General features: G+C 55.7%; 1 protein-coding gene across 1 annotated transcript; it reads right to left on the bottom strand.

Annotated features, from left to right (window-relative positions):
- Window positions 1–348: 348 nt before the first annotated feature.
- On the bottom strand, window positions 349–16,691 carry ZC3H7A (zinc finger CCCH-type containing 7A). The gene is made up of 23 exons (XM_077316123.1): window positions 16,533–16,691; window positions 11,915–12,018; window positions 11,498–11,537; window positions 11,010–11,207; window positions 10,392–10,550; window positions 10,077–10,157; window positions 9,937–9,975; window positions 9,060–9,093; window positions 8,476–8,744; window positions 7,957–8,161; window positions 7,377–7,441; window positions 6,863–7,061; window positions 6,548–6,709; window positions 6,021–6,217; window positions 5,753–5,850; window positions 5,067–5,248; window positions 4,514–4,590; window positions 4,104–4,237; window positions 3,414–3,519; window positions 2,572–2,680; window positions 2,003–2,136; window positions 1,552–1,715; window positions 349–1,331 (listed from the first exon to the last, which is right to left on the bottom strand). The coding sequence occupies exons 2-23, from the start codon at window positions 11,980–11,982 to the stop codon at window positions 1,142–1,144; spliced, it is 2,910 nt and encodes a 969-aa protein (XP_077172238.1). The 5' UTR covers window positions 11,983–12,018; window positions 16,533–16,691; the 3' UTR covers window positions 349–1,141.
- Between the last annotated feature and the right edge of the window lie 88 nt (window positions 16,692–16,779).

The raw sequence follows: 16,779 nt of genomic DNA, 5'->3' as shown, positions 1-16,779 counted from the left end.
GCCAGGGCATGCGTGCTGCAGGGGGCAGGGCTGGTTTCTGCAGAAGGGCCTTCCAAAAAATGCACAAATCTGATTTCCCCAAAGGAGAATGTAAATGTGGCTGCTGGGAGCTGCTCGTGGGGTGTGCTGGCCAGCCAGACCACAGTGGCGGGAGGCGCTGCTTTGAATCCCCCCACCCCTGCCTGCCATGGAAGCTGGTGGGATTACGGGGGGGGGAGGGGGGGTCAGCCCCACATGTGAAGGCTCAGCCACCCCCCAGGGCGGTTTCCATGAGGACGCCAGGCACACCCATCGGGGGACTCTGGTCTCCGATCCGGCCGGCACTGAAGAGACACATGTAGGAAATGGTCGTTTTTAATGGAAAGTTAATTTTATTACAGGCATATTGGTCCATACAATACACAATACGGATATACAAGTGGAATCTTTCAAAATCATCATTTAAACAGCAAAGACCAAGAAACAGAATTTTAACTACTTGATTTTCAAAAAAAGTTATACGCGTCTTCCTTCCAAGACCCAATTTTCTTCCCCAGCGAGTTATATGGAAACATACAAAGAGAGAAAAATACCCCCATTCAACATATATTGCCGTTAAATGGTTATTTCGCTTAAAATCTTTTTTTAAGAAAATCCGTTTGTTTTATTAAGCAACCTACGTAGACATCAATAGCAAACTTGTTTTTAAACAAATCCTCTCCGTTAAAACATCTGAAGAATTTTCATCCGTCATTATTGTTTAAGCTCCAGACAGCTGGTTTCTGTGTATAAACTTCCCTTAAAAGGTTTGTTTTGTTTTTTGTTTTTTTCTGGTTGAGGGACCAACACGAGGCCCCTCCTTGCCCTGACAACTCCACCCTCCTGCCGTGGCCCACCTTCCTTCCACCCAACAGAAGGTGAATCAGCACGTAAGACTTCGGACTTTGCTTTATTGTTAGTTCACCGTTCTGTCCCATCTGAGCACACACAGATGCACTGACTTTCCCCCTACACAATCGACTACAGTTTGTTCTTCAGGAGGGACAATACAGGCCAAGAAAAGCAGAAGAAATCTGCAGCTTCTCTGTCTCATGCTTTTGATTACTGTCAAATTTCTGATTTTATGCTTCCATCGGGTCACGCAAATGCACCTGTTATCGTGTTAGTTTAAATCTTTAAACAAAAAACTATATTTTCCAAAGTCATTATCGTTCGGAGCAATCAAGTGGTCCTTTCTAGCTTTGTTGAGCTTCATTCGTAGAACCTGCCTTCTCTCTTCCCACTCCCGGAGCTCAGCAGGCCCGTGGGCAAATTTACAATTGTTTCCCTCCACGCAAGCGCCGGCCATAGACCTGCAAAGGACAAACCGAGTCACACGTCTTGTGAAGGGGTCAGGTGACCGAGGAAGGGCATCCTGGGGCTGAGGTGGTGAGCCAGGCCCCCGGCCTCTTGCCCCTTTCTCCCTAGGGAAGGCCTCCCACCCCCTTCATCCGTCGAGCTGCCCTGGGCTGCCCCTTTCTTCCCGGTGCCCACGGACCCCCCCCACCCCCCAAAGAGCCGAAGGACACCCACCTGTCGCAGAGGCTGAAATACCCCGTGGGGAAGCGGTGCTGCCAGCAGTTCTGGTCGTCCTCCGTGTGGAACACCTTCTCCTTGTGCTTTTCGGAGGCAATGTGGACTTGCCACTGCCTCTCGCTGTTGCAGTTCTTCCCACACATCCAGCAGTGGAAATCCACCTGGGGGGCGGAGGGGGGGTGACAAAGCCCCGGGATTAGCGACGTCAGGAAGGCAGCGCCCCACACGCAACCCACGAGTCGGGCAAACTCTGCTCTTCCTGGAAGAACGGACTCAGGCAGAACGTGGCTCACCGTGCCCAGAGCTCACGTCAGAAGGACTGACAAGGAGGAATCCCAGAGAGGAGTTGGAAGGAAATCGGCACAGACTGGCAGACCTCTGCCTGCACCCCAAGATTTGGCCTTGCTGTTTGCCCAGGAAGGGGAAGGGCCGGCCCCCTGGGACTCACCGTCACTTCGGCATAATCGGTCGGCATGTGAATCTGCTTCCCGTTTTCCTTGTTGGTTTGAGCAGCGGGATCCTCCCCCTTTTCGGGCTTCTGGCTCTTCAGCCACATTTCATAGAGCTGCTCCATATCTTGAACTAGAGGAGCAGAGCAGGGGCGGGATCAGTCGGTGGCAACAGAGTCGCAAGCAAGATCACCGCTAACAAACACGGCCGGCAACTTTAACAAAGACCACAGGAGAGAGACCCCCTGCTCCAAGAGCAGCTCTCTCCTTGGACAGCCAGGTCCCAGAACCGCTGGGCCTCCGGGGACTCCCAAACTGATCTGAAGCCATGCTTGCAGGAGCCAGGGTGCTGTCGCCCTGCACCTTTCAGAGGGGATTCAATTTGGGCTCAATGTCAAGCCAGAAGGGAATTCTTCAGTAGAATTTTCCCAGGCCTACGGTGGGTAGCCAGATCCTTGCAACAGAGCCAGGCAACGTTCTTTTATTTATCTTCTGGCCAGGCACAGAGCCGCCCTGCCCTGCAGGCTCGCAAGGCACCTGAGAGCACACCGGAAAGTTCTGTACTTACTACCGTTTTCCTTCATATAGGTCCACATCTCCCTCTCCTCAGGGCTGTGAGCGAATGAGCAGTTCCCAACATACTGGCATTTCTTGCCCGATGCAATATGATTGCACAGCTAAGACAGACCGGGGAGAAAAAGGTGAGCAAGTCAGGCCAGGAACCCTCTGGCAGAACCCGAAAACAAGGTCTCTCTCCCGGCCACAAAAGACGACTTGGCCGAAGAAGATAACCGTGAGACCACCGTGAGACGTCCCGGAGAGCGTGCTGGACCTCTTCAGCCATGGGCCCCAGGTGGCTGGGCTGCATCTCCCCCGCCCCGCTCCCAGCCTAAACCTACCTCACAAGGTTGTGGTAAAGACGGAGGGGGCCCCCACCCCCAACCTATTTGTCCTTCATACATCATCCCGAGCTCTTCGGCTGAAAGGAAGGCTGCGTGAGTGCCTTCTCTGCCGTAGTATTTCACCAAAAGAGGGAATGATTTGGGGGCAATTTTGTACTTGGTCCTCAGGGGTACTCAACCTGTGGTCCTCCAGATGCCCATGGACTACAATTCCCATGAGCCCCTGCCAGCATTTGCTCATGGGGATTGTAGTCCATGGGCATCTGGAGGACCACCGGTTGACTACCACTACATTTCAAGGGCTTTACAGTGAGGTGGGGGCACAGACGATCCCTCCCACACCTGCTCTTCAACACGCTGCGCCTTTCCCAACAGATGTGGGGTCAAGAACGAACCCCGGTTCGTGCGTTTCCTGCCCCCGAGAAGTGGTAATCCCCCCCCCAAGGCAAGAGACCCTCCGCCACCCCCAGCCCCACCAGAGAAGCCCCGGTTTGAGGGTCTCGCTCACATCGAACTGCAAAGGCACTTGCTTCTTGGCGGGAAGGGGCCGGATGGTCATCCACTTCTTCCGCTCGTTCGACATCACCAGCACCACCCGGCGGTCTTTGGTCCACCTGCAGGAGTTGGGGCCGAAAACATACGTCGCTCAAGACCCACGGCACAGCCAGGTCCGGAGGAGTCTCACACCGAAATAAATTTAAAAACTTCCCCCCAAAATCTGCATCTGGGTGGGAGGGGCAGGGCAGTGCAGCTGAGCAAGTAGGCGCCGTCTTGGCCCGGCTCAGCCGACCTGCAGGGACTAGCCTCTTGGGACGCCCCTCCAAGGCAACACTTCTTGCTTGGGAGGCTTGGCTAGGAACCCTGTTCTCTGAGTCGTCTTCCAGGTGCTCCACCGTTTCGGAGAGCAACACCGCCCCCCCCCACGCCCCCTCCTTTGGGCTCAGTGGTTGTAGTTCTCCTCTTGCCAGGAGACAGCTCAATTCTAACAATCCCTAGCCCAGCCTTGATCACGAACGTAACGCTCTAGGAACTGGAGTAGCTTAAAAGTTCATTTACTTAACAACGAATGAAAACTGGACGTGTCTTCAGTACTTATTGATTCATACTCCGCCTTCTTGCTCGTGGCCACAGCTGTTTGGCAGAAGGACTGTTCTGTGTGTCGCTGCCAGCAGAATGAAATGAAGGAAAAGGCACTTACTGATGCCTGGCTTTTGCGCTGCAGTACTTCTTGTTCTTGTCCGGCTCACTAACTTGCCCGTTCCTCCAGCACTGGGCGCAGACAAACTTCATCTTCAGATTCAGGGAGCCGTGCTTGGCTTGGTTGCTGATAATCTTGGAAGCCAGGGGAGAGAGAGAGAGAGAAATTTTAGTGCCACACACTGGGAGCATCTAAGAGAAGAGACCCAGAATTTCTCCCATTCCATGCTCACCATCCCCCTGCCAGGTAGGCCAGGCTGAGAGGGACCGTCTGGCTCAAGTTCACCCAGCGGACCGCCTGAGCCTCTGTCCTCCCCCCCATTCTGCATTTTGGGACAATGTCAGCTCCGCTTCCCTGAGCGACAAGTGCACCTGCTTCCACCAGAGCACCTGGCTAAGCAAAGGGAATACCTGGGTGCCGGGGGCATTCGACTCCATATTCTGCCAATATTTTTTGGACTCTTGCACAATAGTCTCGTGAGAAATGCCTGTAATGGAGGAGACACAAAGGACAACCGGGGTAGTTCTAACTCTTGCGTCAGCGCTAGCAGCCCTCCTCCTCCTCCTCCTCCTCCTCCTCCAACAACACCTTCGCTTCTAGAAATAACTCCCCAGAGGGGGGACTCAACACTGAAGCCCCCCTTTTGACAGCCTGGTGGAATGAGACGAAAAGAACCGCAAACAGGACCAGCGTATAAGAAGCTGAGAGGTCCTGCGCGGAGGAAAGTAAATGCTGCTTATCCAGTTGGTGACAAGGACTAATGTCGCAAAAGCCAGACCGGCAAGGAGACTGCAAATATGGCCTTCCTCTAGCACAGTGAGTTGAAAGGATTTCTTAGCTGTTGCTGGGATCCAAACGCCCTCCCTCCAACTCCAGAGACGCCAGGACGTGTGGCGCCACAACAGTGCACTCTGCCCGTGCCCAGAGGCGCCTTGGAGAGTGCCGTCCCCGTGGCGGGCCCACCTGTCTCGCTCTGCATTATCCACACTTTGAGCTCGACGAGGCTGTGGGCGTAGAAACACTCGTCGTCCCGTGAGCAGCCGTAGCGCACTTCGTGCCTGCAGAGGTCCAGCTGGGACTGGCTGTGGAAAGGCCGGATCTTGGAGTACCTGACGGTCGTTTCTCGCAAGATGTGGACAAGGCACCTGATAGGGGGGGGGGATGGGAGAAGGGTGCAAGCAAGGTCAAGCGTGAGCAAAGGGACGGCTTCGTCAAGGTCTCCAAGCCGGGCGGACAGCCTGGAAAACCTTCCCTTCTTCGACAGCAGGAGGCAGTCAGGGAATCCTGCAAGGTTTAATTTCTCGCTCAGGGGCGCTTGGTGGCTGGCCGAGCTCCTCTACAAGCCACAGGCAGCTTCGGAGTGGAATCTCCACCACAGCCCTGGCGTTGAACACTCACACAAGGGGCATGTCCAGACGGAGGGGAATGTGGCCGGCCCGCCCCGGCTGCAGGGTTAGCGCGCCCTTTCGAGCTTCTAGGAGCAGTGACATAGCAGCACACAAGCACTGGAAGGGCTCCCTCGTTCCTGGCCTGGGGGAGAGCTGCGTGGCTACAAGAGCCGGAATTATCTCCTAGTAAACAGGCCCCGGGGCCACAGCTACAACTGCTGCTTTTCCAGTCTAAGGGGCCGCAGCGGCTGGCAGACATACTTGCTGTCTTCGAAGTCGTGCATAGCGGGATGAGAGCAAGAAGCAGAGTCGTCCTTATTCCTCTTGCTGATGATCCTGGGTTTATGCTCAAAACATTTCTGCAATGAGAAACGGAAGGCGTTTCAGAGCAGCAAGAACTCCTGCCCCGCACCGCAGGGGCCCCCGACCTTTCCGGGCCTGCAGGGACTTTGGGGGTCCTGGATCTTTGGGGGGTGAGACCGAAACGCAGGGCGCCGTGAGGCCCCGAGAGGAGAGCGGCAGGACACACCTCGCAAAGGAACATGAAGAGCCCGTGATGCTCCTGGAGGAGGCGGGGGACGGTCAGGCTGACCTTCCCGCTGCCCCCAAAGAGGGCTTCGCGGCTGAAGGCCCCCTTGCGCTCCAGGGTCCACACGTCGATCTCCTCCTGGCAGTAGGCAAAGGTGCAGTGGCCCGGGTAGCGGCACTCCTCGTCGGCAGCCACATCTGGGCACAAGGAGGAGGAGGAGGAGAAGAAGCAGAGTTGGGCTTCATGCCCTGCTTTCCATGGCCCCAGGGAGTCTCCAAACGGCTTCCCATCGCCTTCCCTACCGCTCCCTGCAAGAGACACCCTCGGAGGGAGGTGGGGCTGAGAGCTCTGACAGAACTGCTCTGCTTGAACAGCTCTAACAGGACTAGTGCCTGGCCCAGGTCACCCAGCTGGCTACGTGTGGAGAAAGAATGGGGAGTCAAGCCCAGCTTGCGGGGTTAGAAGCCGCCAATCTTAACCACGACACCTCGCTGGGCAAATGTCTGTCCCAAGGTGGGGCTCCTTACCTTTACAGATATAATAGGGCCCCACATACTGTGTCTTTGTGGGCCTCGGTCTGATCTTCTTCCACGATTTATCTTCGGAGTTCTTGATTTTGCCGATCAGCATGTCCTTCTTGCACTTGTGCTCCAGACTGGGGTGGTAGGCGTAATCCAGCAATTTAGGGCCTGGGAGACAAATTGGAGCAAGGGAATGACTGCTTGGCCCTTCTTCGGCTACAACCCGACAACTGAAGAGCCACCTCCAAGCGCTTCGTTTCCAAAGTCGCTTGAATAAGGCTGAGGCCGCCTGCTGCAGCTGCTCCCCCGGGGGCGCCTTACCGGTCCTGACAAAGCACAACTGGCACGCCTGCCGGAGCTCGTGGGTGCCTTCCAGCGGGTTCCTCGCCACCAAGGAGGGCACTGAGGCCGGAAGGCTTGCCGGGCTGCTGCTGCTGAAGACGCTCGAGTAGTCGTTCCGAGCCGGCCCGGAGATCCCCACGTAGTTCTCCGACCCGAACAAGCTCGTCGGCCCGTTCATCTGCGGGGAAGAAGCAGCGTGGCCGTCTTTCGGTGGGCGGCGACTCCCAGCATTCACAAACCCACCCTGAGTCGTCAAAGAACGGGCGGACGATAAGCCCCAATATATATATATAAATAGAGCAAACCGAGGCACAGGAAGTGTCCTTAACACAAACGCCAAACTTTTCTTTAAAAAGCACAACAAAAAAACCTTCCAGCGTCACGTTTCCTGTACTTCTGCCTCTAAAAATACATCCCTGTTACAATTTTGGACAAAGAAAGAATCTAAATGTCCACAAATTAGGATCTGTTGAAAGTTTGCACGGAGACTTACAAGCAAGAGAGGAGAACTGCTGTTCAGGGCCGACGTGCCGTCTCTAGAAGCAGAGCTGGGCATATCTGAACGGCCGCAAGACAAAAAGAGGAAACTCCAGTCAGGCTCAAAAAGGAAGGGAAGGAGGCCCGGTGGGTTTGAACACCTTGGAACAACAGTGAGATTCAAGGCAGAATTTCAAGATTGGACAGACTCTAAAGGTGATCCTATCTCAAGTTAAGCCGCATCTGGCCAGAGGAGCCTGGTGTCCTTCACCCATCGCCTGGCCCCGCAATCCTCAACTGACCGGCCAGAGGGGCACCAGCGCAACGTGCAGAAACCGCCCGCTCTGCTCTAACTCCTGGGGCAGGACCAGGAAGCAGCTCCAGAAGATGCCCACCAGGCACCAGCAGTCCTAGCCAGAGAGCCACCCCTCCCAGAAGGAGGTCTGCCTTACAAGGGGGCACCTTAAAGGATGCCCCATCCAAGCAAACTCTGGCCTAGGGAGGAAAAGGGCTTTTATCCAGACCACCCCCCCCCCACACACACACACACACCTTTCTGTTAGGTCTTTAAAAAAATCAAGGCTGGCAAATCTCACCTCTTTTAGAATCACTGATGGAAAAAGTACTCAGAGAGCAAAAGTTGTCCAAGGAGCAGACCAAGGGCTGGGAATACATTTCGGAGAAGGCAGCCGCAGGGACAAACCCGGCTCCGACCGGCAGGGTGCCCAGCAGAGGGGCCGAGAAAGGGATGCTGGGGGTGATGGTGGCCACCGGCAGGGCTCCTCGGACCACGGAGCTGGGCTAGGAGAGGAAGGGGAGCGCGTCACGGGTCAGGCAGCCAGGAGGCCCCCAAACGTCCCGGCTCCTGCTTCCCGTTCCCGTTGGAGCTTTGCTATCCTGGGAAACTGGCGCCTGCCGCTGGCACCTGCCAGCCTGGGGCTTGCTTCAAGATGGGCCTCTGACAGAGCAGAACCCATTCAGGAGGAGAAGCTCCAGTGGCAGACTGAGGGGCTGCAGGACGGCACTGTGGGAAGCGGGAATGCGGGGGGGGAGGGGGGGTTCCCTCCGATTTTGACGGAGCGTCTGCCGACTCGATTCCAAAGGAAACTGCTTACCAGGACGCTTTCGCCGGGGTCAGAGACGGAGTCCAGCAATTCGTCCAGCTCGTCCCCGAGGATGATGTCTCCGTCCCCACAGTCCAGGCAGCTCTCGGGCAGAGGGAAGGCTGTGCCCCCGTTGGTCATCGAGGCGTGAGGCAGAGCGCCCTTCTCCCCCTTCGGGAGCCCCGCCCCAGACGCGGCCGGCAAGGGGGCCAGGTCCCCAGGGGCTTCGGGAGTGAAGCTGGAGGAGGACGAAAGAGGCTTTTCCTTCCAGCTGGAAAAATCTGAAAGAGAGTTTGGTTGGCAAGGACATCTCCTCAGAACAGAGATCCTCTGAAGGGCGGGGCGAAGACAGCAGCGACACAGATTGCCCAGTTCTCCCTGAACCATCATGGCTGCACACTCAGGGATCGACCCCATTTGCCCCCCACAAGCTAGACTGGAGGATCTGGCGCTTGTGTGGAACCAACACAGCCAGGGGGACGAAGGGAGCCCCTCTAAGCCGGCTGGTATCAAAACAACTCTGGTGACGGAGCACAGAATTGCTCAGTCCGGACACCTTCCCGCGTCCAGATGGTCAATAGTCCAGGGAGCCTCACCTGATTCTATCTCTTCTATCGAGGAACTTGAACTCTGCAAGCAAGAAAAAACCCAGTTAGGAAGTTCTGCACAGCAACCGCCTCACAAAGATAGGTCTCGGTTTTTATGCAGTCACCCAAGGCGGATTTGGCAGCGTAAGGATGAAGGAGAGACCGAGAAGCCCCTCTGGGCAAGGACTGCAAAGTATTTGGGAAATGCTAAGAAGGCATCAGGCACGGCCTCCAAAGGCGAAAAGCAGCCTCGTTTGGAAATTCAAGCCAAGCACACCAACGAACACCATGCCACCCAACATGCTACTGAGAGGGAAACACGGACACGGTTCTCGAAATCCTAAAACGCCCAACTCTGTTTACGCATTTCATCATGACGCCACTTGGTACAATTTGGAAAAACCGCAGATAAGAAAAACTGCTTAAGTTGGCACTCCAGCGGCCTGCGGGGGACATGCTCTGAGCATCATTTCCCCCAGGAGTGCAAACAGCAAACTCCAACAAGAACGTGTCTCATTCCCCACTGTTGCTTTATGAACCTCCTGCCAAGAGCTGGCAGCATTCGCAAGATGATTTAGCCGTGTAAGGGCCACCAGGTTTAGAAATGCAGGGGAGGGGCTGTGGCTCAGCGGGAGAGCCTCTGCTTGGCAGGCAGGAGGTTCCCGGTTCAATCCCCGGCTGCAGCATCTCCGGCTAAAAGGACCAGGCAGGGGCAGCTGCCAGTCTGAGCAGACGACGCTGATTCTGATGACCAAAGGCCAGGTTCATTCGATGGCAGCTTCCTGTGTGCTCGTGTCAAGATTCCCATCCCTGCTTTTCCTAAGAGGGGATCCCTTCCATTTACGCCCGAACGTCCCATTCACAGAAAGACGGGAGTGATTCTTACCTTACTGGACACTCCCCCAGAGGCAGAGTTGATGGGAAGCTGCAATCAAGCAGACGGGTGTGAGCAGCCGAAACAGAACAACCAGGGTTCAAAACCGACATCGAAAAAAGAAAAAGAAGAGAGCGATCCCGGGGACTCACTTTTGCTCGGACGTAGGCCTTCCTTATTTTTAATCCTAGCTTCTGAGCAAGCTCCTGGGTTAATTTTATTACGCTTTCATCCTGTTTTAAAAGCAAAAGGACACAAAACAGGACAGGTGACCCCTGCGACTTTTATGAAGCAAGACTCCCTCTCCTTTTGTCCCAGAAAAGCTCTCCGAGGGGCAGATCGTTCAGGGGGGAACAGATCTGAGAGATTCTCGTAGCACGAGAGGGGGAGGGGGGGCGCAAGACCCCTTGGAGGTGCCTTACTCCCCCCGATGCAGAGCAGATCACCCGCCGAGAAGAGCCGCTTGCCTGTGGGACGGCCAGGGAGCACTTGGCCACGGCGTCATAAGCCTCCTTATACCTCCCCAGCTCCTTCAAGGCCCGGGCTTTCCGGTAGAGAGCTCTGAAATTGTTCCCGTTCAGCTTCAGAACAACGTCACAGTCTTCTAGGACTTTCTCGTGCAGGCCCTTGGAGTGGGGAACAACAAAAGAGAAGGAGGGCTTAGAACGTCCGGCCACCGAAACGGAGGGTCAAGAGGCAACAGGCCGCGGTCACCATGCAGCAGGACCTGGCTTATGAATCATGTCTGTGCAAGGAGACGGTCAATGGGCTTCTCTCAGCAAGGGGGGTCCAGCGGCTTCGTAATTTTTTAATCCCGGCACCTTCCAGCCAAGGAACGGCTGCTGTTCCGCACCGTGAATTCCCCACTTGCCTGGCTGTGATAAATCACACCCGATCCATGACACCCTGGAAGCCCAGGGATATTTCTCTACTACCCACATGGCCTGATCTAGTTTGGAGGAACTGTGCCTGACCCTCAAAGGCCCTGGTGGTCTCCCAAGCAGCGCCCCCTGCCCCCGTCACCCACAAAGAGGCCAAGCGAGGCAGGCAACTTCTGTCCAAGGGCCGAGGCCCGACCCCCTCACCTTCTGCGAGTAGCACGCAATGCGGTTCACATGCATCCTCTCTAGGATGTCACCGGAAACGCGTATCCCTTCGCCGTTGGCATAGTCGGCTATGTTGAGGGCTTCCGAGTAGTGGTTCAGCGAGCCGTCCCAGTCGCCTTCCCGGTACGCATCGTTCCCTTCGTTAAACAGGTTTTTGACAAGCTCTCGTAGGAAGACCTGGAACACGAAACAGAGCTGACGAGGAAAGGCAGGTGGGCGCTCTCAGAGCCAGCACCAGGGGTGAGCCACTATCCGGCCCAAGAAAGACAGTGGCAAATCAATCAGGGACACACGCAGCATTCGAACACCGTCTCTCCGGTATGGCTGAGGTCCTGTTAGGAAAAGCCTCCCAATGTACGGAGTGCCGGCCATAGCCCTGCACCTCCACAAGGCCCCCGTGGCCATCTTCACCACCCTGCTTGCACTTGCCATCTTTCCACCCACCTCAGAGAAGGGAGAGAAGTTACCTCATATTGCTCTTGTGCCCCAGGGAAGGGTAACGTAGACCTAGGAGAAACCAGGCAGGATATATTACAACCAATGCAGACCTTGCCCAAATCGCAGGGACCCAAGAGAACTGGAGGAACCCCCCCCCACACACACACACACCAAGGAAGGGGGGCACAGAAAGCTCTTTTTTTAACCAGGGGTTACCCCATTCTCAATTCATTCAGTGCTGCCGAGCTGTCACCCTGCTGGGGCTTTCCAAGCCAAAAAGGGGCAGAGGTCGTTGGTCCTGCCCTGCCCCTGCAGAGTAACCCTGGACTCCCCGAGGGCCAGCCTGGCTCCCCTCCCCAGATCTGGCCGGCCTGGGCCCCGGCACACCCGGCTGGTGCCTCCCACCGCCTGCCCCGGAAGACGCCTGGGCGCGAGGGAGGCCTTACTGGATAAACTGCAGTCCCTTTTTGATCTCTTGCTGTCTGAGGCTTCTATCCACGGGAACATTGGACATGTTATCATGAACATCCACTTCTTGAGTATGCGGCTTCTAGAACAAACAACAAGAGAGCCATTGGGGGGAGGGGGCCCTTAGCTGGGGAAAGGCAATGAGTGGGGGGGGGGGGCTGGGGAGTGGGAGATGTTGCCTCTTTCCTTCAGTTTTCTGAGTCCAGCCTTGGAAGGCAACCTAGGTTGAACCTGCAGCCCACCCCAAGCCATGCGCCAGATGCACGGTAAACCCGGCTTGAGAGACAAACTGGGTAAAGGAAACGGGGGGGGGGGGGGGAATCTGAAACCGAAAGCCCAGCTGTTTTGCAGAAACCAAAACCAGGCCCCGCAACAGCATTCAGCACAGCGGCTGCTTCTCTGCTGGAGGAGAAGATATTGAAAAGGGACTGAAATGGAGGAAGAGGAGGAGGAGCTGCTTTTTGATCCCCTGCTTTTTCACTATCTGAAGGAGTCTTACGATCCCCTTCCCTTCCTCTCCCCGCAACAGACACCCTGTGAGGTCGGAGGAGCAGGGAGAGCTCTGTGAGAACAGCCCTGAGAGAACTGTGACTGGCTAAAGGCCCCCCAGCCATCTGCTTGTGGGAGAGAGAGGAATCCAACCCGCTCGCCAGGTTAGAAGCTGCCGCTCTCAAGCAGGACACCGTGTCTTGTGCAAAAGGGAGGGATGAACCTGCGGCTCAGGTCTATTTTGCTGTGAGGATGAAGTTCTGACGGAGCTCAAGCCAAAAGGGCGGGTGGGCTGGCTGCCAATCCCAAACCGCTCTCCTCGGCTGAGCTGGACTTGACTGGGCACTCACCACTGGACGGCGTCCCCTCGAAATCGCACCCTGCCTTCTGCTCCTGCAAGAATCCCTGCGGAATTCCAGCAGACACTCACAAGGGGATACCTCACAAAAGGAAGCCGGGCATTGCTGGGGAGACCGCAGACGGGAGCACGTGGGTGCTCATCTCAGGGTGGGGTTAAGAGCAGCAGCCTCTACTCTGGCAAGCCTCCTCCTTCATGGACCCCCTCCTCCTTCATGGACCTTGGGCCAGGCCCCGTTCTCTCAGAGCTCTCTCAACCCCCCTACCTCACAGGGTGTCTGTTGTGGGACGAAAAAGGGAAGGTGATTAGAAGCCGCTTTGGGGCTCCTTCAAGTAGTTAATGGTGGGGCACTAAAAACCCGATTCTTCTCCTTCTCCTTCAACTTTTCCCAACATGATTTTCCTTTCATGTAAGCAGGACAGGTACAAATACATGGGTGGGACGCTAAAATACTTTGAGGCTAGCGATTGAGGGAGATTCAGGTGGGCAGCCCTCCTGGCCCAAAGCAACAGAACGTAGTTTGAGTGCAGGGGCACCTTTAGCACGAAAAAAGTTCAATTCTGGGTGTGCATCCACACTCGTTCAACGTAGCTGAAGAAGCGTATATAGACACACACACACAAGCGTAAGCGCAGAATTAAATGTTGTTTGTCCTGAAGATGCCCCCGGACTCAAATTTTGTTCTACACTTAGAGACTCTTAACGGAGAAGTCCTGGGCAGTTTACCCCAGCCTATGCCCACGGGTTTAAATGGGCTTCAACTGCACCAGCTTCAAACTGGCTTCAGGTGTGCCCAGGCTTGCCCTGTGACACGGGCATGATCCAGAATGCCAAAGAACGCGGCAGAGGCATTGAAACCCCTGCAGAAGGCAACACAGAGAGCTGCTTGACCGTCCCGTTTCACAGATACTAATGAGAGAGGTTCAGAGACTTCATACAGCACTTGTACAGGGCAGGATTTATGGCACGGCAGAGAGAAGCACGGACTGTGAAGTGAAGCCCTCCTGCCCCTTCCTCTTTGATGCCTGAGAAGAATGGAAGGAAGGACCATCCCTCAGTGGAAAGAAAACCAAGGTTAACGGGGGGGGGGGGGGTCAGTCTCTTCTTGCCATCCGAACACATCAATGCAAAAGAGACAGCCAAAGATTAAAGAGACGAAGAAGGCTGCTTGCTGTTTCTCAACTGAAGGGCAGCTGACAAGCCATCAGGTTTAGGCCAGAGACATTCAGAGGGCTCTTGCTGTGGCCGTCTATGGCATCGGGACCCTGGCCTTCCCGGGCAATCTCCCCTCCCGGTCATTCTGGTCGCCCTCGCCTCCTAAACTTTCCCCGTTTCTCCAAAACTTGATAAAGCAGCTAGAGAGAATCTTCATATAACTCGGTCTGAACAACTGTAATAAAGTTTGAATCTGAAGGTGGACGAACGCAAAAGGCTCTCCTTCTGTTGCATTTCGGCTGCATCCCCCCCCCCAGGAAGCCGCTGAACAAACTGTCCGATTTAGAACAGGAAACCAGGGTCGTGACCTTCCCTTACAAGCCTTCAGGCTCCCTGAAGCCGGTCGGCCACAGCAAAGGCTCCCTTCAACTCGACAAACGGAAAGAAAAGAAAAGTAGCCATTGGGGTCGCGCAAAACAACCAGCCTTGCTGGAGAGGAGGCCACGAAGAGTTCCTATTTCACTTTTGCTTCTGGTTGTTTCGTTTGTGCTGCGCCTGCGTAGGCAAGCCAGAAGGCCCACAGCGACCGAAAGCCCCGCTGCTGCCAGGGGGTCCTGCTTGCCTCCCTCACGTGGCTTTTTGTTTTCTTTGGCTTCGAGCCCCAGCTCTGCCCTTGGCCCCGGCTGTTTGGCCATCGCCATCCCCCAGCACATTCCATCAGGCAAGCCGCTAGCAAAGGCTCCATCACCCAAACCCCCAAAACAAAACAAACCTCCTTTCCCTGTGAGTCAAACGAAGGGGAAATTACATCATGTTTTGTTAGTACCGTTTCCTGGCTTCCAGACAAATGTAGCCAAAAAACGAATGCAAACATTTTCCCTTTGTTGTTGTTGTTTCTTTTTGTTAACTGCTGGGTGTGTACTGTTTATGCTGTGTAGGTCACCACCGGGGATCTTGACGCAGAGCCTTGCAAAGACCAAATGAGGCCGGGGGGGGGGGTCCCAAAGGAAGCCCCCTCATGGATGCAGAGAAAGACAGGAAAGCTGAAACACAAATGCCAATCTGCCTTCCCTTCCCATTCGGCCGGACACACTGCCATCCAGGATTTAACTCAACTAAAACTGAATTTCTGTTCCACCCCCACAAAGAAAGACTCAAGAGGTACCTGTTGTTTTTAAAGTTCACATTGGTGCTGCTGAGTCTGTGATCAGATGCCGATATACCGTGCACGCTTTGACCTGATGAACAACCCCCCCACCCCCCACCATGGCTACCTCCAAAACGCAGCAAGACTGACTGATTTACAACTGCACTGCTGCTGCTGGTGTCTTGCACGCTCATCAGCCAGCAGGAGAGAGACACGCTTGAAGGCATCAAGGATTCAAGCGCTCCCTCCCCAGCCTTGCTCTGCCAGGATCAGAAAACGTGTCTGGGGTAGGCGCTGGCCCTTGCTTACCACAACACTGAGGAGAAACAGCTGCAGAGCCAGTGCGATGCAGAGGTTAGGGCAGAGGCAAGTTTCTAAACACGTGCCTAGGTATAGCCTTGTTTTCGTTATATCCTTCCTCTGGTACTCAGAGAATCAAAGTGTTTTCTATAACAGTAAAGTGGTCAATCTTTCTTGTCTCCTAGTATCCATCCAACCAAAGATTTTTTTATATATCCTCAAAACGGACATCGGGGATCCTGTGGACTTAGCCTATGCGGTTCCCTGTTTATATTCGACAGATGCTGCTAATGTGCATGCACATGAAATCTTACACCCAGAGTTAACCTCTGCTGGTCTTAAAGGAGCCCCTGGACTCATACTTGGTGCTGTCTTAATAGCTGCCTTGGTCCCCACCCCTGCTGTTCTTCCCCCTTGGGTGGGGCACGGAGGCGGGTCGGCCGACATCCTCCTGCACAGAGTCTGGGGCTCCCATGCAGCCCATCCAGGCATGACTGACCCCGCAACCTTTGCGATCCCTCCCAGCAGCCAACCCATTTCGACCACTGCATCGCAGAGCCAAACGGGGGCAATCCTTCACAGGCACAGGCTCATGGTGGTTGTAGTCCACGAACATCTGGAAATCTACGCTGGTAGGGGCTTATGGTCATTGTATTCCATGGCAGGGGCTCATGATCACTGTAGTCCATGGCAGGGACTTATGGTCATTATAGTCACTTATTATTGTCCACGGACATCTGGAGATCCACTCTGGCAGGGGCCAATGGTCAGTGTAGACCATGGCAGGGGCCAATGGTCAGTGTAGACCATGGCAGGGGCACATGGTCAGTGTAGTCCATGGCCACCTGGAGAGGCACCGCTTGGCCACCCCAGTGATTCTGCTCTCCAGCTGGCAGAGGCCAGTCCCGGGGAGGGGGGAAGGGCTGTTCTCGGGCTCCCTGCCCCGCGGAGGCCCCTCCCACCCCAAACCCTGCGCGCCCCCACCCTGCAGGGGTATCCCGCCCGGGAGTTGGCAAGGGGGCGTTTCCACGGTCCTCCTCTTTCCCGCCCCCCCGGGCTGAGCCTTCCCTGCAGGGCGGGCGGGGGGCGGCGGGGGCGGGGGTTTCCGGGCACGGAGGGCGCCTGTTGGGGCTCCCCGCGGGCTCACCTGCTCCTCGGGCGGCGCGGCTGGCGAGGCGGAGACGGCGTCCGAGGCCTCTCTGTCTGCCCGTCTCTCTCGCTTCCCCCGCTCGCCCGCTTCCGGCCGGCCTTTCCGCTTCCGCCAGCGAGGCGCCCCCTGCCGGTCGGAGGGCGGCACTGACGCGGGTAGGCGGACGGGAACCCCATTGGCTACCGACGATGCCTTCGCTGAAACAGAGGCGGAGAGACCGGATTGGCTGCGGTGCCTTCCCGGG

This window comes from Paroedura picta, chromosome 17 (genome assembly GCF_049243985.1).
Source record: "Paroedura picta isolate Pp20150507F chromosome 17, Ppicta_v3.0, whole genome shotgun sequence".
Taxonomy (NCBI): domain Eukaryota; kingdom Metazoa; phylum Chordata; class Lepidosauria; order Squamata; family Gekkonidae; genus Paroedura; species Paroedura picta.
This window is presented reverse-complemented; position numbering and strand designations above follow the sequence as displayed.

What these genes read in the sequence shown, in the direction of transcription:
- ZC3H7A (XM_077316123.1), bottom strand. Translation starts at nt 11,982, where the DNA reads ATGTCCAATGTTCCCGTGGATAGAAGCCTCAGACAGCAAGAGATCAAA. An exon ending in CATCAGTGATTCTAAAAGAG is followed by an intron (nt 7,442 to 7,956) that starts GTGAGATTTGCC and finishes GCGGCCGTTCAG; the next exon opens with ATATGCCCAGCTCTGCTTCT. An exon ending in TATTTCAGCCTCTGCGACAG is followed by an intron (nt 1,332 to 1,551) that starts GTGGGTGTCCTT and finishes TGTCCTTTGCAG; the next exon opens with GTCTATGGCCGGCGCTTGCG.